This window comes from Cebus imitator, unplaced genomic scaffold, assembly GCF_001604975.1.
Source record: "Cebus imitator isolate Cc_AM_T3 unplaced genomic scaffold, Cebus_imitator-1.0 Scaffold431, whole genome shotgun sequence".
NCBI lineage: Eukaryota > Metazoa > Chordata > Mammalia > Primates > Cebidae > Cebus > Cebus imitator.
In genome coordinates this window covers 1104949-1126331 of record NW_016107746.1, presented here as the reverse complement: position 1 = coordinate 1126331, position 21383 = coordinate 1104949, and the positions used below count along the sequence as shown (strand labels likewise).

Below are 21383 nucleotides of genomic sequence, written 5' to 3'. Positions count from 1 at the left end.
CTAAGTAATATCCTAAAATATTTGAAAGGAACAAAGGTATTTACTGAAAGGTCAGGACTTCAGTGCTGACCCTCTGAAATTCTTGAGTAAAGATCATTCCCTTCCTTGTTCTTCCTTAAGAGATCAAACAAAATTTAAAAAACAGAATTAAGTAAAACAAGATTTTTAAAAAATTAATATGTGAGCTACACTGCAGTATATATGTATGACTGACTACGTACAGAAAAAAAATCTGGAAGGATACATATCAAATTGTTATTAGTTTACCCTGAGGATGTGGAACTGTAGTAAGGTGAGGGGACAGCTCTCATTTTTAAATTCACATACTTTTGTAATTTTTTTTGGAATTTACAATGAGAATTCATTATTTTTATAACAATCAAATCATAATAGAAATTTTAAAGATAATAAAAAATAACAAAGTAAAACACACATAATAATTTTAAGAGTTACACTGGAGGAATGGAGAATTAAATCACATGGTACTTTTTCACTAATATTGTGGTGGTATATAATTGCATAGTCTATAATCAAAGAAACTACATTAGAGAAGCCACATTAAGAAATGTCTGAATTAAAAAGTCCCCTGGCATAAAAGTCTCAAGCAGTGAATCCTCAAGGTGGATATTAAAACTGAAAGCAGCGCTTAACTCTTCCTAGAGAATCTACATGAAAAAAACTCTGAAAATTTCACATTAAAAAAAAAAAGCTTCATAGAAGTCACTTTGATTTGCTAAAATAGCCAAAGGCCAGAACTGAGGGTATAAAAACTCTATTCAGAACAGATTCAAAACTGGTACACTGAAATCTTGATAATCTAGGGATGTAGGTTAGGGACATCTCCTTTTTCCATTGGTTTATCATTTCTCCAATTTCCCAATGGCTGCTTTATATCTCAATAATTTTAACCTAAAAGTATTGTAATTTTAGTTGGAATAAAATTAATTGCATCTAAATTCAGTGCAAATTTTTTAGTTAAAAAAAAAAACCAAAACCAGAACAACTTGAGACTATTTTCCATTATTCATTTTTTTCCACTTAATTATTTCTAGCTACTTAATAAACATTTGGGGATTGAATCTCTGAAGTTACAGATTTAAAATTTGAGAAAATATTTTTTCTCCTCTTCTAGTTTTTTTTTTTTATTGAAGTCACTAGAGATAACAAACTTTTTTGTTATAAACTTTTTTCCCAACAAAAAAGATATTTTAGGTGACTAATAGATTGATGGTTAAATATCCTTACCAAAGTCAAATCATCTCTAACTAAAACGTGCTGTCTTTTGCAAACTACATAGTTAAGAGCTTAAGTATTAATAAATAATTTTGTACACCTGAGTGTTCCTGATCTAGGTATCAAAGGTTTATGTAGGATTATACTTACTACATAATATGAGAAATTTGCCAAAACTTAATCTGCAAAGTATTATGAAAAGCACAGATAAAGAGCACCATAATAATGGCCATACCATGTTTAAAAGTTACAACAGCTAGAATATTGCTATTTCTCAATGGATTATAGTATTTTAGTTAAAAAGAAAAAAGAAGAAAATACAAGGTTCATCATAATGCATGTAAAATTTTTAGCACTGCATTGTACACAATATCTGTTCAATAAATATTAACCCTATAATAAACAATGGATTAAAACAATTAAAAAATAGAAGAACCCAAAATGGAGGGAAAAGCTTACAGCTAATTTCCTACAGTATGTATTTAAATGGAAAGTTGGAGCTCACAGAGAGCAGTAAGGAATTCTGCATTTTCTGGATCTATCTTTTGTGCCTTCTTATAGTACTCAGCAGCTTGCCTCTTTTCTCCTTCGAGCTTATAAACAAACCCTAGGGCACTTAAACTCTGCACATCTAAAGCATTGTAACAAAGTCTCTTGGTAGCCAATTTCTTCAGCGCACTGGTCAGTTTGGTGCGAAGGGGTGATCTGTCTTTGACCTTTAAGGCTTCTAAATAATGATGGATAGCAGTATTTTCTGATTTACGGTGAAATTCCTGAAAGCGGCCATAGTGGTAGTGGATCTGATGTTTGTGATCATCAGTTATGTTCTCCAGACAAAGGGCTTTCTGGAAAATGTCCTCAGCATTGCTATACTGGCCTCCTTCAGCATACATGTTGGCCAGGTCTGTGTAGGCAAATGCAAACATAGAGTCTTGTTCCATGGCTGCTTTGAAATGAAATATAGCAGATGTAATCAGTTCATCAACCTTCAGCTTATCCTTTCCTTTAGGTCTGTTGCGTGTGGCCTTCTTGATTTGGATCATTTGTGCTCTGTAGCAAAGTCCCATCTGGTGATGCAGGAAAGAAGAATTTGGTGTCACCTCCAAGGCCTTTTTTAAAAGTTCGAGAGCCTTGTCCCAGGAATTTTTTCTCCTATAGAATTTGGCTGCATAACGAAGGACATAAGGCTGGGATGATATTTGGTCCAGGATTTCTTCAATATACTTTTCCCCTTCAGCTTCTGCATGTACATCTTGAAGCTTCAGTGCAAGAAAAACCTTAATGTAGCTGTCATCTGGGTTCAGGGTAACAGCCTTTCTCAAAGGCCCCAGAGAAAAGCTCTTTACAGACCCTTCTCTGTCAGAATCATCCAGCCGATACACCGTGATAGCATAGCCGATGTTAAATTCTGGATTGTCAGGTTCTACTTCCAGAGCCTTCTCAAAAGCTGCTTTAGCCTTTTGATAATATTTTCCTCCAAATTTCAAGAGTGCCCACCCTTTCTCACAGTCAATCTCAGGACACTCCAACTTGTAGATTGACGGACTGGACAATTTCTTGCAGACATTCCCTATCTTACCTGTATACTTCTGAACTTCTTCAAGCTGGTCCATGTGATAACACACCCAGGCATAGTTTCCCCAAGTGACCAAGCTTCGTACTTCTTCGTTGTCCGAGTGTTCTCGCTGGATTATTTCTTCTGCTTGTTCCAAGCAGTCCAAGGCATCTTTATTTTGGCCTTTTAGGTGTTTCACATAGGCCAATAGGTTATAAAGAGCAAGTCTAGATTTTGTGGTAAGAAATTCAAGCTGTTGCCCAATTGTATCTTCCACTTCAAACAGATCAATGTCTTCCTTAAGTAAATTCCATGTAAAATGACATTCTAATTCCAACAGAATGGCCTTCAAGGTGTCCTTAGGAATTTCACTGTCAAAGATAAAATACTTTTTAATTTTTGAAGAAATACAAGAAATAATTTTCTAAACCCTAAACATTGATCTTTGCATAACAATTTTATCCCTATTTGATTTTACAGGTAAAGCACTAGGTTCCCATAACTTTATACCAGAGCTTCTTCTATGAACAGTTATGTCCTAGAAATATTTCATTTAAATTCTTACTATTTATTGCAAAAACAGTTCTGGAGAGATGACAGAGCTTTCTATATTACATGTATCTCTTTCCTTTTGGCAATCAGTAAACCCTTTAAAATTAGGAATAAATATATACATATTCAGTAGTTAATATGAAAATTCCATTTTTGTATTATGAGTACTGATCCTGACTAGGAAACCTGGTAAAATTGTTCCTTGGTAATTGTTCCTTTCTCTAGTGTAACTGTAGCAAAAACATGAGCAAGACATGCTATGTCCTTAAAGCCTGGTCAAATCCACAACAATATGGCCTTACCCGCCCCCTGCCTGTCATAGAGTAAAACAAACATCTGCCTGTTTTGAAGGTCTCTACCAGCCCAGCCCAAAGAGGATGAGGAGGGCTGTTCAGGTATTATCAATGTGGCTGTAAGATCTCAAAGGGACATTCAGTCAGGTACTGAAGTGGTTTGTCCAGGCTCTTTGGAATTTATGTACAACTGGACACTGTGAGAATTTTTACTGTTTAAACTTTGTCTACTTAGTTTTGTAACTTTGTATCTGGGAAGCTGATAAGAGAGAAGGAATTGTACCAGAAGAGGTAACATTTATCTGTCGTAATTCTGTTCTTTTACTAGGAAGAAGCATTCTTTCATTGTCCTTGGGGGACAGTCCCCAGTGGGGCTAAGCCGTGTTCCTCCCCATCCTGCATATGTAGAGTGCACATCACCCCCTTTATCTGGTAGTTTTTTCCAAGCCCCTTGCTGATATCATTCTCCTTTCTTACAAATGTTAGATGTGTGGCTCTTAAACATTTTTAACTTATGAGAATAGTTAACATTTATTATGCAAGTATTACGTGCTAAGCAGTCAATTGATAGGATTTATTATTGTCCTTTTCCACAGTCCCAAGAGATGGACGCCATTAATTTTTACAGATAAGGAACAGACTCATAGAGTTTAAGAAACTTTTGGGGTCACTCAAGTAGTAGGAGCTTAGTCGGGATTTAGAAGCAGGGACTATATGCTTTTAGAGCCCAAGAACTTAACCTCTCATTCCTCAACTCATTAAATGCAGAAGGTTCACTAGCCACACGCAGGGCCGGGTGCTAGCCCCTGGGGATACAAAATGATTAAGAAAAGGACGCCATCATGCTGAATCAGTAAAGGAGACAGATAAAGAAATCCTCATAAACTAGCGGATTGGGTGGGAGGATAACAATCTTTGCGTGGTACAGAGGTAGCTCGGCGTAAGGGAGAAACTCAGACCCAGGAATCAGAAAGGCAAAATGGCAGTGGCTGGCGAATGTGACCCCTGGAGGGCTGCGGCGAAACGGCGTGTGACACACGGAGGGAATGGCAGCTGGAAGGAGAGGCACGCGACAGGGCCAAGGAGGCCGGTGTCACGTCCCAGCCGCCCCCGGAACCGCTCTGGGGGGTTCTGCAGACTGACGAGTTTCCCGGAGGCGGCGGCCGCGGGCCCAGCACGGTTACCGATGCCGCTGCCGAGGAGAGCCGTTGGGTAGTGCGGGTTGGAGAGGCCTCCCGGGGGACGTCGCCCGGCACACGCCCCGACTGTCCCGACCGCAGACGCCAGGGATGGGGTAGGCTCCCGGGGAGCATCGCCTGGTCCTCCTCCCTCATCGGCCTCCTCAGGCGCTCGGGAGGGACGGGACTCCGGGGAAGCATCCGCTCGGCCACCCTCCCCGGCAGGCCCGACCTCAGACGCCGCGGGCCAGGTCAGAGCGCCCGGGGGACGGGGTCCCCAACGCAGATGCCTGGCTGCAGCGCGCTGGGGGTTCGGCCCCTGAAGAGGCCGCAGCACTGCGCTGGAAATGAATGAAAGAAGCCCAGTTTGAAACAAAGGCCGACGCAAGGCTTGGGAGGAGAAGCGGAGGAAAGCCCTTACCTCATGATGGCAGAGCTCCGCAGGCCGTCCGGGCGGCGGGGTCCCTCGCGCTCTCTCTTCAGCACCGGGGACCGCGGGCAGCCGCGCTGCTGGCAGGCGGGCTGGCGTGTGCGCGTGCGCGCGCCAGCCAGGCGTCGGCAGCACTGGGACTCGGCCGGGCGGCGCGTCTTTGTTAGAGGAGGGACCCCAGCAGGAATAGGTAACTGGAAAAGGAATCTGATGCCCGAGCGCTCAGAAACCGAAACTTAAGAAATCGAAACTTAATGGAAGCTTCAGAAACCGAAGCTTAATGGAAGAGCTCAAGAGCTGCGGCCAGACGTTTGCGGAGTCCAGGGTCTTTTTGGAGGTGAATTTGCAGCGGGGCCCATGCCCTTCTTGGTCTCGGCTCTTATCTGACTCTTTGAGTCCGCTGAGCTCGCGTGCTGCCCGCTTAGCTGTTTGTTTTTGAGTCAGGGTCTCACTCTGTCACCTAGTCCTGATCTTAAGCGATCCGCCTCTGCCAACCAAGGTTCTGGGATTACAGACGGAAACTGAAGTCCCTGCTTCTACTCCAGTCTTTTGATTCAATAAGCAACACTGCAATGCTATACATCTGTGCTGTTATTTCTGTTGGGTGTAATCTAGAGAAATTTGGAACTAAAATCTATATACATTTTAAGTTTGGACGGATATTGCCAAATAGCTTTAAAAATCCACTCCTAGCCACAATTGTAAGAGAGTGCTTCTCTTCCCTACCTTTGCCAAGGGTGCTTTGTATAATAAGGACCCAATAAAAGTGAGAGTGGTATTGGGAATCTAGGCAGAAAATGTCATGCAGCCATACATTAAACATTTTGTTTAATGAATTCATTCGGCAGATTTTGGGGAACAACTGTAAAAGCCAGACTTTGTTAAAAGTACTGTCAATATAACAAAGAAAACAGACACGGGCCTTACCCTTATTGAGTTAATGTCTGTATTCAAAACCTCAATAGCCTGTCCATAATTCATGTTTTGCATTGGTTTGGATTTTGTTGTTGTTGTTGTTGTTTTGAGACAGAGTCTTACTCTTTCATCCAGTTTGGAGTGCAGTGGTGAGATCACAGCTCACTGCAGCCTCAAACTCCAAAGCTCAAGCAATCTCCCACCTCAGCTTTCTGAGTGGCTGGGACCGCAGGCGTGCACCACCCACGTCCTGCTAGTTATTTTATTTCTTGTGGAGACAGGGTTTTGCCATGTTGCCCAGGCTGGTCTCCAACACGTAGGCTCAAGAGATCTGCCCGCCTTGGCCTCCCAAAGTGCTGGGATTACAGACCTGAGCCACCATTCCTGGCCTGATTTTGTATTTTTAAAAACATATTGCATTGAAATATTGTCTACCTTGATCACTGAGCTTCTGGTACCCCACCTCCTAAGACTGAGTGCCTGTGGCAAGTGCCTCATTTAAGGCGACCACTTTTAACAGTTGTACTGTCTTATACAGAAACTGCTGGTCACATGTGGCTATTAAGGACCTGAAATTTTAATTTAATATAAATTCAGAAACTGATAAGTTAATAGAAAACTTTAAAGAATATTTGGAAAAAACTTAGGTGCATGAATCTACTTTTTTTAAGTTGCAAATTTTATAAAATCTAAATACAGAGCAAGTATTTCCAATGATTATCCTCAGCAAACTAACCCAGGAACAGAAAACCTAACACTGCACGTTCTTGCTTATAAGTGGGAGCCGAATGATAAGAACACACGGACACAGTGGGGAACAACACACACTGGGGCTTGTTGGAGGTGGGGGGTGGGTGGAAGGGAGAGCATCAGGAAGTATAGCTAAGGGATGCTGAGCTTAATACTTAGGTGATGGGATAATCTGTGCAGCAAACCACCATGGCACACATTTACCCATGTAACAAACCTGAACATCCTGCACATGTACCCCTGAATTTAAAATAAAAGTTGGCCTGGTCGCGGTGGCTCATGCCTGTAATCCCAGCACTTTGGGAGGCTGAGGCAGGTGGATCACAAGGTCAGAAGTTCAAAACCAGCCTGACCAACATGGTGAAACCCCATCTCTACTAAAAACACAAAAATTAGCTGGGTGTGGTGGCACGCACCTGTAGTCCCAGCTACTAGGGGGACTGAGGCTGGAGAATTGCTTGATCCCGGGAGGCGGAGGTTGCAGTGAGCCAAGATGGCACCACTGCACTCCAGCCTGGGCAACTGAGCTAGACTCCGTCTCAAAAAATAAAAATTAAAAAAAAATAAATAATAAAGTTGAAGAAAAAATGTATTTCCAGCGAAAATTTAGCATTTAATTTGAGATGTGCCATAATCTCTGTCCTACCTTCTTAAGGACAATGGATGAAATCAATATCTATTGGAAGGAGTAAAAATATTACATAATTGAAGCAAAATGTGTTGGGAGCCCCAAATCTGGGGATTTTCTTGGGGTGCTCTGTGGTAGTAAGAATAATGCCCCCCCAATGGTATCCATGCGCAAATCCCCAGAACCTGTGAACATGTTACTTTACATAGCAAAAGAAACTTTGCAGATTTATTAAATCAAGGATTTGGGGATGGGGCGATTTTCCTTAATTATCCAGGTGGACCTGGTGGGTCCTTAGAAGAAAGAGGCAAAAGAGTCAGAGGAGGGAAGGAGATGTGAAGAAAGCAGTGAGAGAGATTTGAGGATGCTACACTGTTGATTTTGAAGATGGATGAAAGAATTCAGGCAGCCTCTGGAAGCTGGAAAAGACCATCCACCTACAGCCTCTGGAGGATTGCAGCTGCATCAGTACCTTGACTTTGGCTCACTGAAACTCATTTCAGACTTCTGATCTCCAGAACTGTAAGACAATAAATCTGTGAAATTTTGAGTCACCAAGTTTGTGGAATTTGTTACAGCCACTACAGGAAACTAATATATTCTTCCCTAAAACATGTACAAGAATGAAAGATCAGTAACACTGCTTCTTTTCCTTTCTTATAATATTATTTGTTGTGCATTGCCTTTCAATAAAATGTGATTATTCATAATCAAAGGTAATTGTTACCAATAATCTCTGATTATTTCATGTAATATTTCTTGATTTAACTAGAGTAATATCAGCAAATGACTTAGTAAATAGTGCTTCAAATAAAATGGTATAAAGCAAGATAAACTCTTTGGAACACTTTAACATTGAATTAAACTTAAAATATCTTCATGAAGAAAGCTAACCTTTATTGACTGTATATGGCTATGTGTCTCTCACTAGATTGTAAACTGCATGAGGTTTGGGAAGAATATTTGCCTGTTTATTACAATATTTTTGGTTTCTTGCACTGAAAGCTATTTCTTGATAGTGTTGATATAAAATCATGAGCTGTATACATTTGGAGAGAACTTTTTTTTTTTTTTTTGAGGCAGAGTCTTGTTCTATCACCCAGAATGGAATGCAGTGGCACAATCTTGATTCACTGCAGCCTCGAACTCCCCGGTTCCAGCAATCCTGAGTAGCTGGAACTGGAGCTACAGGCGCATGCCACTACATCCAGCTAAGTTTTTACATTTTTTGTAGAGACAGTTGGTTTTGCGATTGCCCAGACTGCTCTTAAACTCCTGGTTCAGGTGATGTGCCTGCCTCGACCTCCTGAAATGTTGGGATTACAGGCGTGAGCCACCACAGGCTCTTCTTCCACAACCTGTAGCCTGGGAAGCAGAGCCTCCCACAGCGACCAAAAGGAGGCACTTGGAGAGAGGGAGGGTATTACAGAAGTTTTATGCTTAATGGATTGTTTAGACATACACATTTAACAGGCTGTGGGGGGCTGTGAATATTCATGAGGGGCAGTCACACAAGAGTGGTATGCAAACATGTATATTACATGCATTCTGTGTTCACTTTGTGGTGGAGACTTAACATTATAATGCAGGAAAATAGGCTTTATATGTCAAAAGGTGAAACAGAGGACATAGAAGCAACCTGTGTGAGCTTCCATGGACTGGCCAGAACCAGTCTGTGGGAGGTGGTCACTTATTAGGAGGGAAGGCTGGTGAGTTGTCTTGTGGAAACCGTGAGAGGGGAGCAGAGTCTGGCTATGGCGCTAGGTAGAGTCAGCCAAGGAGTGAGTCTTCGGTTCTTTGCTTTCCAGGGATTTCTGTTTAACTCAGGGAAAAAAGTCCAATGGCAGTTAGCAAGGGAGGGAAAATAAAGAGGTGTGACTGATCTCTCATCTTGTCATGGTTGGGAAACTTAGTTTTTAAGGTTTCTGGGGTCTCCTTGACCCCAGCAAGAAGAGCGGGTCTGTTCCGTTCGTAAAGGAGCTAAGAATTTTATTTCACAATAAAATGAATGAATCAAACATTTAGTTTAATTAAGTCCAGTATTTTATTTCCTACAGTGTTACCTAATATTTTTTCTCTACTAAATAGCACTCATACAAATGGTTTCTCTTTCCTACATGCACACACACATTCTGTTTCACTAATTGTTGAATGCAACTAATATTTTATTAGATTTGAGTAATTGTTCAAGAATTACATCATTACAGTGAATTATAATGTTTCTGAAAAGAGTAAGCAGAAAAGATGATTAGTACATGTTAGCATAAAAACAAATGAAATGTGAAAGTGGCTGACATTTGGGTGCCTAAGGACCTTGTCCCACAGAGTTCTCAAAGTCAGCAGCCAGTCTCAGGGCCTGTTCATAGTACTCCAGGGCTTCATTCATTTTTCCTTTCAATTTGTAGACAAACCCGAGGAGGCTCAAGCTTTCCAGGTCTAATGCATTTCTCTGAAGTTTCCTTAAAACCAATTTCTTCAAAGAATAGATACTTTTATCCCTTGCTAATGATGCCTGTTCTATTTTTATAGCTTTTAAATAATGGATAATTGCATTGACCTCAGATTTCTTTTGATATTCCTGAAAGCGGCCATAGTGCAAATGTATGTCTTGCATTGTTTCTTCTACTACTGGGTTCGTGCGTAACAGTTTTTGAAAAATTTCCTCAGCTTTCCTGTGATTGCCCGCTTCTATATGCATTCTTGCCAGATCTAGAAGAGCCACTTCAAATGTGGGCTTTTTTTCCACTGCAGATTCAAAATAAAATATGGCCGATCTTATCATTTTGTCTACCCTTTCTCTGTTCTGCCCTCTAGGCTGCCCTTTTGTAGCTTCCTTGATTTGGATCATTTGTGCTTTGTAGCAAAGCCCTATCTGGTGATGCAGCAAGGCAGAAGTGGGTGTTGCCTGCAAGGCCATTTTTAAGAGCTGAAGAGCTTTATCCACAGAGCCTTTTCTTCGATAAAACTTGGCTGCATATCGAAAGACATAGGTCTGTGAAGACATACTGGTCAGAGCTTCTTCAACATACTTTTCTCCTTCAGCTTCCTGTCCTTCATCCTGAAGCTTCAGGGCAAGAAGAACCTTAATATATCCATTGTCTGGATTTAGACGGACAGCCTGCCTTAGGGGAAGCAAAGAAAACGGCTTGTGATCTTTTGTTGCAAATTTAAAGCCGTCCAGGCGATAGGTAGAGATTGCGTACCCAGCATTGAATTCAGGGTTTTCAGGGTCCACTTCAAGAGCCTTTTCAAAGCAGGCCTTGGCCCGTTCATAATTCTTTCCTCCACACTTCAGCAAGGCCCATCCTTCCTCACAGTCTATTTCTGGACATTCCATCCTATAGCGGAAGGGATTTGAAAACTTCTTGCAAATGTTTTCCACCTTGTCCAGGTAAGTCTGGGCTTCTGCCAGTTTGCCCATGTGGTAATATACCCAGGCAAAGTTGCCCCAGGTCACCAGACTTCTCACATCTGCTTGGTTGGCATGGTCTTTCTGGATTAAGTCTTCAGCTTCTTTTAAGCTCTCCAGGGCTTCCTCATTCTGGTCTTTCAGGTGTTTCACATAGGCTAGTAGGTTGTGTATTCCCACATTGTATTTGGTGTCTAGGAATTCAATCTGGTCCAAGACTCTGTTTTCTAAATCGGGTATTTCATCATCCTCAACTGATATCTCCCATGTAAAGTGACATCTCAATTGCTCCAGACTATCCTTGACTTGATGATCATCAGCATTTGTACTGTGAAAACAAAACAGATTTTCTTTGTTAGGTGAAGAACAGCCAAAAGAAAAAAAACAGATAAAATAGCTTGTATTTTAGTGCTGCTTCTTGAAAGGATCACACTTACTTAGATTTCATTAAAGGTCATGTACTTAAGTTATTTATGGACAGTTGATGTAGTTTGCTTAGCTTCATATGCTGGCTAGAGCAGTTTCCAGCCAAGTAACTATTCTGTACTTAAGAGTCCCATTTGTAAAATGGAGATAATGATAGTATTTATCACATTGGCTTTGGTGAGGATTAATAAACTTATATGTGTAAAGCATTTAGAGCATATTATATGCTATATAAGAGTATAAGAGTTTCTTATTTTAATATTAAGATAATTAGGACAGAGGTCAGTTAGAAATGCAGAGCCTTAGGAAGCACTGACTTTAGAACCTTACTCTGCATGTAATGCAACAAATTAAGACCACATGAAAAAGATAATATTTGATCAGGGTTTTTTTTTTTTAACTTGAAAATAATTATAGATTCACGGAAAGTTGCAAAGGCAGTACAGAGATCCAGTGTATCCTTCAATTTCTGCAATGATTATATCTTACACAACTGTAATACAGAAGTTCAAAACTAGAAAATTGATGTTGGTACAACAATGCTTTTGTATAGTGCTATGACATTTTTTCACATGAGTAAACCTATGAGACCACAAATATTGGTGAGGATGTAGAGAAACTGAAACACTTGTGCACTGCTAGTAAGAATGTAAAAAGAGGCAAGTGCTGCGAAAAATGTTATGGTAATTCCTCAGAAAAATTAACCATAGAATTACCATTTGATCCAGCAATTCCGCTTTTGGTTTTATACCCAAAAGCAGGAACTCAAGCAGATATTTATATGACCATATTCATAGCACCATTATTCACATAGCAAAAGGTAGGAGCAACGTAAGTGTCCATTAATGGATGAATGGATAAACAAAATGTGGTATATACATACAATGGAATATTCAGCCTTAAAAAGGAAAAGACATTCTGATACATGTTACTACATGGATAAATCTTGAAGATATTATGCCAAGTGAAATAAGCCAGTCACAAAAGGACAATACTGTATGATTCAATTTATTTAAGACACCTAGAGTAGCCACTTTCATAAAGACAGGAAGCAGAATAGTGATTACCAGGGACTGGGGTTTTGGGTCTGTCCCACAGACCCTGGCTGATGGATGAAATGAGTACTCAGACACAGGTATGCAGTGTAAGAGCAGCTAGGCTCTAATGCCTGGCTCTAATGGCCAGAGAACAGCCCTGAGAAGCTGGAGCTGCTTGCTTTTGTTCAGTGCAGGCGCAATGCCAAAAACCTGGAGCCATCACAACCTGTAGGTAATTAACATTTATTGTTCCACTTTCAGGGAACGAACAGGTTTTCGGATGATCAATGGTCAGTTCCTGGTGAATATAAGTAGACAAGCCTGTTTAAGATAAATTCCCCTACACTCCTTTGAGCCTACTCCTTGCCCTCTGCCTCAGGGTTATAGAACAGATGCCTTCAGCTATTCTCCCCTGGGGCTCTGCAGAACCTTCCAGCCTTTCAGAAGGTTTGCATACTTTCCCTATAGTTTTTCCCACCACTCTGACCAATCCCCAACACTGGGAGAGGAGAGAATAGGAAATTATTGTTTAATGAGTACAGAGTTTCAGTTTAGGAAGATGAAAAATTTCTGGAGATGGATGGTGGTCATAGTTGCATAATAAAGTAAATGTATTTAATGTCATAGAACTGTACACTTAAAAATGGTTAAAATGGTCAATTTTATGTTATACATATTTTACCATAATAAAACAATGTATGATTTACTTATGGCAAAGATGCTGTAAACAAGGTAAATAAAAATGTGGAAAATGTTTGTAATACGGAGAAGATTCTCATCTATGATATATAAAGTTTTTCTGCAAATTGGTATAGTTCAACAGAACAACAGAAATGGATATGAATAGATAATTTGTAGAAGAGCAAATATAAATGACTAATAAACATGAAAAAATATGCTCTGCATGGGCACAGTGGCTCATGCCTATAATCCTAGCACTTTGGGAGGCCAAGGCAAGAGAGTTGCTTGAGGCCAGACATTTAAGATCAGTCTGGGCAACATGGCAAGACCCTGTCTCTATAAAAAGAAAAAAGGTGCTCTAAGCCTCTAGCCATTAGAGAAACGCAAATTAAAGACACAATAATTTACAACTTTATTCCACTCAGATTGGCAAGAGTTTAAATGGATGAGGATACAATTTCTGAAGCCATGAATTATTATGGTCTTCAAGATCAATCTGATGATAGTCATTAAAATTGAAAAAATATATTTCCTTCAACAAAGTAATTCCACTCCTTGGAATCTATCTCCCAGAAAAAAACCACCAGTACATAAGGATATATGCTCAAGAATATTCATTACCAACACTGTATATATTAGCAACAAACTGGAAATATTAATAGAGAATGGTTAAATAAATTACGGAATATCTATACCATAGAATATTATGTAGCCACTAGACTGCATGAATTAGATCAAAACTAGTTGAGTTGGAAGAACTTTCATAATATACAGTTAATCAAGAAAAGTGAATTGTAAAGAAGTGTCTGAAACATGACCCTATTTTTTATTTTCTGAAGAGCCAAATCCTTATATATTTGTCTATAATTACTCATGTATGGAGAAATATATGTAAGTACACTTATAGCTGATCAACAAAAAGACATGCAACCCAACTTAAAAATGGGAAAAGGACATGAGTAGATAATTCTCCAAAAAGAATCACAAAGCACTAGCAAACACATGAAAAGATGCTCAACATCATTAGGCACTAGAAAAACGCTAACCAAAACCTTGTCACTTTTTACCCAGTAAGTTGGCTATAATAATAATTTTAAAAAAGGAAAATAAGTGAACAAGTGTTGACAAGTGCTCTGGTTTGGATACAGTTCAATTGTCCCCACCAAATCTCCTACTGAAATTTGATCTCTAGTGTCACAATTTTGGAGGTAGGGCCTAGTGTGATGTGTTTGGATCATAGAGGTAGATCTCTCATGAATGACCTGGTGCCATTCGAGTAGTAGTGAGTAAATTCTAATTCTCATGACACTGGATTTTTTCTTAGGGGAATGGATTAGTCCTTCGAGTATAGGTTGTTATAACACCAGGATGCCTCCTGGGTTTAGTCCCTCTTTGCATATGCTGCCCCTTTGACCTTCTCCAGCGTGTTTTGACATAGCACCAAAGCCCTCACCAGAAGCTCAGAAGATGTCACCACCATGCTTCTTGTATAGCCTGCAGAACTGTGAGCTAAATAAACCTCTTTTCTTGATAAAATGCCCAGCCTTAGGTATTCTTCTATAGCAACACAAAAAGAACTAAGACAACAAGGATGAGGAGAAATTGAAACCCTCATACATTGCTGGTGGGAATGTAAAATGATGCAGCTGCTGTGAAAAACAATGTGGTGGTCCCTTAATAAGTTAAATGTAGTATTATCATATGACACACTCCTAGGTATACATTTCTGGGTATGTTCCACACCTGGATATATATTTGAAATAAATTAAAAACAGGCATTCAAATAAAAACTTGCACACAGATGTTCACAGCAGCACTACTCATAATAGCCAAAAAATGGAAACAACTCAAATATTCATCAACTGATGGACAGAAAAATGTAATATATGAAGTGGAATATTATGTAGCCATAAAAAGGAATGAAGTACTGATACATGACACAACATGGATAAACTTTGACAACACTACACTAAATGAGAAAAACTGATCCAAAAGGTCACTGTTGTAGTTTTTTTTTTTTCTTTTCTTTCCTAATTTGGTCTTGAGGTCTTTCTCATGAGAGTGGCTGCAATCTACAGTCCTGCCTTGAAAGAGCTCCAGGATATTTAGCCATGGATATTTACAATGTGCCTTTATTGGGATAATTATTTTGATGAACAGCCTAATGCCTAAGTGTGTGATCTATGTCTAGGTGCTCCCTCTTATAGGAAACTTGTTTATACCTGGCAGATGCCCTTGTGGCTCTTGCCTGACCTGTGTTTAGTTTATGTCTACCAAGATAGCCACTCTCTTGGAAAGCCATGACCTGGAAAGAAATTGGGTTTGAGTGTGTTGGTCAGGTGAGATACAAAGGAGGCAACTGAAAAAAAAAGCATGTGAAATAACAGAAGCAGCTTACTACTTACAGATCCAGAGAGAGGAGGGCAATATGCCTTGCAGGGCCGATGGGAAAGGGGGAGCCACTGAGGAGATGCATGCTCAACAAGCAAGTGGGGAATGTGGGCCCAAGCCTTTATGGGAGGCCAGGGCATTACCTAGGTGAGTTTCCTGCGGAGAGTTCTAATTGGTGGGTTTAAAGCAAGCAGGTGGAAGTTTTGCCAAGGGGTCATGCTGTGACTGAGACATGGTCACTATAGCACTAGCACATCCGCCTGGTCCATGTGAGGTCAGGGTGGGGTCAGTGGGGCAAATCAAATAGGTCATACCCTGCTATGCTATAGGAAAGTGATATCTGGATCAGTCACATTGAGGAATTGGAAAAAGGTGGAGAACGAGAAACTGTGTCCAGGGCGACTGAACCCTGCTTCTGGTATGAGAAAGTTCAACTTAATATTAAAAAATTGATGCTTAGGAAATATAAAATTATAAGAATTCAGTATAGCCACATAGTATGTGTTTCCATTTATATGAAATATCCACAATAGGCAAATTCATAGAGACAGAAAGCAGCTTAACAGTTGCTGGGGACTGGGGAAAGGGGTGAGTAGAGAGAAACTACTTAATGGGTATGAAGTTTCTCCACATAGTGAGAAAAATATTCTTGAACTAGATAGTGATGATGATTGCAGAGTAGTATCATGAATATTCTAAATACTACTAAATTGTATACTTTATAGTAATTAAAATGGTAAATTTTATTTTACATGTATTTTATCATAATAAAAAAAACCACATTGCTAACCTGAATAAAATTCTACAAATTATATATACATAAATATATATATATGTATTTTTTTCTGTAGTACATGTTGACATAAACAAAAGCAGAAAAACATAAAAGCAAATTAGTTTGCCATCTGAAATAATCTCATGAGCCCCCATTGGCACATTGATTTAAAGGTTTGATGAAATATTGAATGAGAGATCATGGTCCATATCTCAAAGCTACCACTTATTGTCTGTGTGATCTTAACATTTCTAAATCTAAGATTCCTTATTGCAAAATCAGGATCATACAGCCATGCACTGCATAATTATATTTTAGTCCATGAAGGACCACATATCTGGTGGTGGTCCTGTAAGATTTTAATACCATATTTGTACTGTACCATTTCTATGTTTAAATATGTTTAGATAAACAAATAATTGCCATGGTGTTGCAACTGCCTACAGGATTCAGTACAGTAACATGCTGCTCAGGTTTATAGCCTCGGTGTGTAGTAGGTTATACCGTCTAGGTTTGATGTTTGCAAAATGATGAAATTGCCTAACAACTAAATTTCTCAGAGTGTATCCCCATTGTTACGCGATGCATGACTGTATAAGTACCTGCCTCATAAGGATCTTTTGAAAATTAAATGCAATAATTTACATAATACTTTTAGAAGCCAGGCTAGCACTTAATAAGCATTCAGGAAGTGATAACTACTATAACATTTATTATTGTTATTATTTAAATTATCACTACCAACTGCATCTGTTTACAAAGGAAGGTTGATCATAGGCCTGTAATGTGCATTTTCTGGAATTTTTACTCCTTCAAAATTTTGCCCACTGGAGCACTGAGGGGGAAATTTACAAATTAGTATCAAGTAATGTTTTTTTCTTTTTTTTTGAGATCGAGTCTCTGAGATTGGGATCATTTTTCTCCCTTCCTGGAAAACTTTTCCCATTTCCTTCCCCTTCATTGGGCTATAGCATGAGGTAAGCTTCCTCAAGTTCATGCTAACAAAAATAAAAATCCATTAATTCAATAATGTATGTATGTGTGAATGTGCACACACATGCGTGCACACATTCAGTCCATAAGCAAATACTCAAATTGAGAAATTAGAAAACCTGACCTCACTGAGATCAAACCCGTTAAAATTGAATTTAATTACCATTTTTTCAAAAACTTGAGACATTATGGCAGAGAAGCAAAGAAATCCTTACCTCATGATTGCTGTGAAGTAGGTAGCCGTTCTGCAGTGTTTTGATTAGCCAGGTTCCTCTGAGATCCGGCTATTCTGTCTTGCGGCTTTTCAGTGAAGTTCAAACCCCAAGACAGGGTTATATAAGGGAGCTAAACAACAACAAATGGTGTAAGCTCTGGGTGTGTCCCTGCAAACTGGAAACCGTGAGGGAAACCGAAAGTAGAAAGTGAAACTAAAGCTAGTGAATTCCTGCAGGGGGCGTGGAAATGAAATTTGAACAGTGTTTGATTTCTTTGTTCTCTGTTGATAAAATAACTGAAAGGAGGCTGGTGAAATCTGTCTTACTGATGTGCTAATTTCTCTCTCCAGATCTTGCAGAAAGCTGGAAGCTAGGAGATGTTAGTGCAGAGTCCACTGAACCTAGAGCAGGAGACCTATGAAAATTGGGCACGTGAACTTTCAAAAGTAATGCAACCCCAGCTGCATTTTGCTCATCTGGCACCAGAGATTGTTTATTTCATGATATGAAATTCTGTAAGTCTCTGAACAGGAATCTTAGCCTAAATTTACTGCCATTCTCTTGTAATTGTGTAAGGGATTCTTCCTGCCCATTGCATAAAGAAAAAGTTTGATAGACAGGAGGCTGGAGAGGGAGTTAGTACTTAAATCATCTCCTCCAAAGCTCGGGGGTTGGGGGTGGGGGTGGGTAGGTTTGCTGTTGATTGGTTGGGATGGAGATGAAATTATAGAGGGTGGAAGCTGTCCCCCAGCACACTGAATAGCTTCTGGGTGGGGTCACAGCAGTGGGGTGGGTTCAGGTGAAGCCATGGGTGTCAGACATGGAAAAAAACCCTAAAAAGATATCTCAAAAGGCCAGTTTACAATAGTGGTGTTATCTTCAGGAATGATTGGTGATCTATATCTACGCCTTAGCAAAATCAGACTCCTCTCCTCCCTCAGCTAGACAGACTTTCACTAGCTTTACACAAGTGGTTGAGTTTTGGTAAGGCCTATTATCATCTAAACTACAGCTTGAATGTCTTTCACAATTGACTCAGCCCAAAACCCCAGAAATAATTGGGAAAAAAAGTGAGATGGGGGGTGGGCTAGTTCACCTTACTTTTATAATTTTTCTCATTGATGTAATTTTTGCAAAGGCATTTTCACTCTGAGCAGTTGTGTCTTCCTAACAATGCAGGATATTTTCTTGACTCCTTCACAGGACTCGTGACAGGGGTGCCTTGTTTACTCAGCCCACCATGCTCAACGCCTTGCAGGAAGGAGCATGTGAGTGAATGACTGCAGGAACTGAAGTTATCAAGTGCAGGAACCTGCTGCTTTAGCAAGAATAAGTGCAGGAACCAGCCAATCTGGCAGCAGTGAACTCCCTATGGCAGTGTCCAGGTGGGGTGCCTGTGACACCAAGGCCCCAGAGGCCATGTTACGATGCTCTCTTCTCTCTGCTGTCCACAGAGAGCATTGTGTTATCAGCTCAGTGTGCCCTCTGCCTTGTTGATTGGCGCAGCTGCCTTCTACTAGCAAGGGCAAAGGGTCTGTAATTCCAGCACTTTGGGAGGCTGAGGCAGGTGGATCATGAGGTCAGGAGATTGAGACCATTCTGGCCAACATGGTGAAAGCCTGTCTCTACTAAAATACAAAAAATTAGCCGGGCGTGGTGGTGCACACCTGTAGTCCCAGTTACTCAGGAGGCTGAGGCAGGGGAATTGCTTGAACCCAGGAGGCGGAGGTTGCAGTGGTCGGAGATCGCACCACTGCTCTCCAGCCTGGCAACAGAGCCAGACTCCATCTCCAAAAAAAAAATATTGTCCAGGTGCACTGGCTCATGCCTGTAATCTCAGCATTTTGGAAGGCTGAGGTGGGAGAATCACTTGAGCCCAGGTGTTGTAGACCAGCCTGGACAACATAATGAGACCCCCAACTCTACAAAAACAACTGAGAAAAACAAAAGCTGGGTGTGGTGGTGTGTGTCTGTGGTCCCAGCTACTCAAAAGGCTGAGGTGGGAAGCTCACTTGAGCCCAGGAGGTAAAGGATGCAGTGAGCCATGATCACACCACTGCACTCCAGCCTGGGCGACAGAGTGAGACTCTGTCTCAAATAATAACAACAGCCACAGTAACAAAGAAAAATAATACTTCCTTAAAAAAAGAAAGCTACCTACTTTGTCTTTTAAAATAAGAAGCAGAAGTGGAGCAGGTGCAAGAATGTTTTCCTCTAGGAAACACTTAACTGGGCACACTGCCAGACTGAAACAGTTTCTGCTCAACTCCCTGCCAGGCTCATCTTCCATATCAGCTCTCACCAACTCTGCAAGCTTCCACCGAGAATTCAACAACTAGTTAGAAAGTTGTACACAAATAAGAATTTCTGAATTAATAAGTCAGGTTTTGTCATACACTCAGATATAAGATCAGCCATAAGCAAATACTGAAATAGATGAATTAGAAAAAACATCTCCTTTTAGGGAAAAAGATGTCTTTGGAATTCTTATGGAAAAAGAAAAGGGTTTTAATTTGCCAGTGCACCAGATAGCATGCAGAAAAGTAAACAAAATTATCATCTTGCCATTGCTGTGAATTTGGCAGCAGTCTTGGTTCTATGGGGCTCTGGCCCAGGCTGATTAAGTATTCAGAATCTTGCCCAGTGTCTCTTTGGGATAAACAAACCCATGAGGGACATAGAATAGAACAACATTAAGGAAAGAAAAGGTCAATCCTGTGTGTGGGTTTGTGTGTGTGTGTGTGTGTGTGTGTGTGTGTGTGTGTTTACAGATAAAAAAGAAAATGGGAACCAGAGAGAATAAAACTTTTAGAAAATGAAGTTTCAGTACTAGGTTGTGAGTTCATTCCCAGGCGTCTAGGCTAAGATGGGCTCTGCAAAGGACTGACCAGTTGTAATAAACTGCTTCACCTCTATGAATCTCAATTTCCACACCTGATAAACAAATTATTTGGTATAGATTGGCAGATCTCAACCCTCACTGCACATTAGAATTATCCAGGTAAATTTCTTTATTTTTTATTTTTATTTTTATTTTTTTTTAGAGGAAGAAAGAGAGAAAGAAAGAAAAAGAATTTAAAAAAAAAGAAAAAAAAAAGAATAAAGGAAAGGAAAAAAGAGGAAAAGGAAGAGGAAGAGAGAACAGGGGTGTTGCTTTATTGCCCGGGCTAAAATGCAGTCTAAAAATGGGTATGCCTGTAATTATGTTTAATAATAGAGATATAAAAAAAATGAGGGAAGAAAATAATTAACAAGCAGCCAACCAATATTTCATTTAAACCTGTAAATACGTATGATGTAGTACTGATAAGAGTGTATATTTTGTGTATTTAAAGTGGAGAGTTCTATGACTGTTAATTAAGTCTACTTGTTCCGGATCTGAGTTCAAGTCCTGAATATCGATGTTAACTTTCTGTCTCATTGATCTGTAAGTCTCCCACTATTATTGTGTGGGAGTCCAAGTCTCTTTATAAGTCTTATATATCTGGGTATTTCTGTATTGGGTGCATATATATTTAGGATCTTTAGCTCTTCTTGTTACATTGATCCTTGTATCTTTATGTAATATCCTTCTTTGCTTCTTTTGATCTTTGCTGCTTTGAAGTCTATTTTATCAGCAAAAATTGCAACTCCTGCTTTCTATTTATTTATTTTTGCTCTCCATTTGGTTGGTAAATTTTTCTCCATCCCTTTGTTTTGAGTCTTTGTGTATCCTCGCATGTAAGATGGATCTGGATGTAGCCTACCAATGGGTCTTGGCTTTTTTTGCCTGTCTATGTCTTTGGATTGGGGGATTTAGTTGATTTAAATTTAGAATTAATAACAATATATATGAGTTTGATACTGTCATTTAATGTTGGCTGGCTGTTTTGCCCATTAATTGATACAAGTTCTTAATTATGTTGATGTTCTTTATTTTTTG

The 21383-nt window shown here is 39.9% G+C and overlaps 2 protein-coding genes across 2 annotated transcripts; both read right to left on the bottom strand.

Moving 5' to 3' along the window:
- Nucleotides 1–1011: 1011 nt before the first annotated feature.
- On the bottom strand, nucleotides 1012–5467 carry IFIT5 (interferon induced protein with tetratricopeptide repeats 5). Its single transcript, XM_017510132.2, has 2 exons — nucleotides 5233–5467; nucleotides 1012–3159 (listed from the first exon to the last, which is right to left on the bottom strand). The coding sequence occupies exons 1-2, from the start codon at nucleotides 5235–5237 to the stop codon at nucleotides 1716–1718; spliced, it is 1449 nt and encodes a 482-aa protein (XP_017365621.1). The 5' UTR covers nucleotides 5238–5467; the 3' UTR covers nucleotides 1012–1715.
- A 4087-nt stretch (nucleotides 5468–9554) lies between these two features.
- Nucleotides 9555–17643, bottom strand: LOC108290345 (interferon-induced protein with tetratricopeptide repeats 1). Its single transcript, XM_017510131.2, has 2 exons — nucleotides 17462–17643; nucleotides 9555–11271 (listed from the first exon to the last, which is right to left on the bottom strand). The coding sequence occupies exons 1-2, from the start codon at nucleotides 17464–17466 to the stop codon at nucleotides 9840–9842; spliced, it is 1437 nt and encodes a 478-aa protein (XP_017365620.1). The 5' UTR covers nucleotides 17467–17643; the 3' UTR covers nucleotides 9555–9839.
- Nucleotides 17644–21383: the final 3740 nt, after the last annotated feature.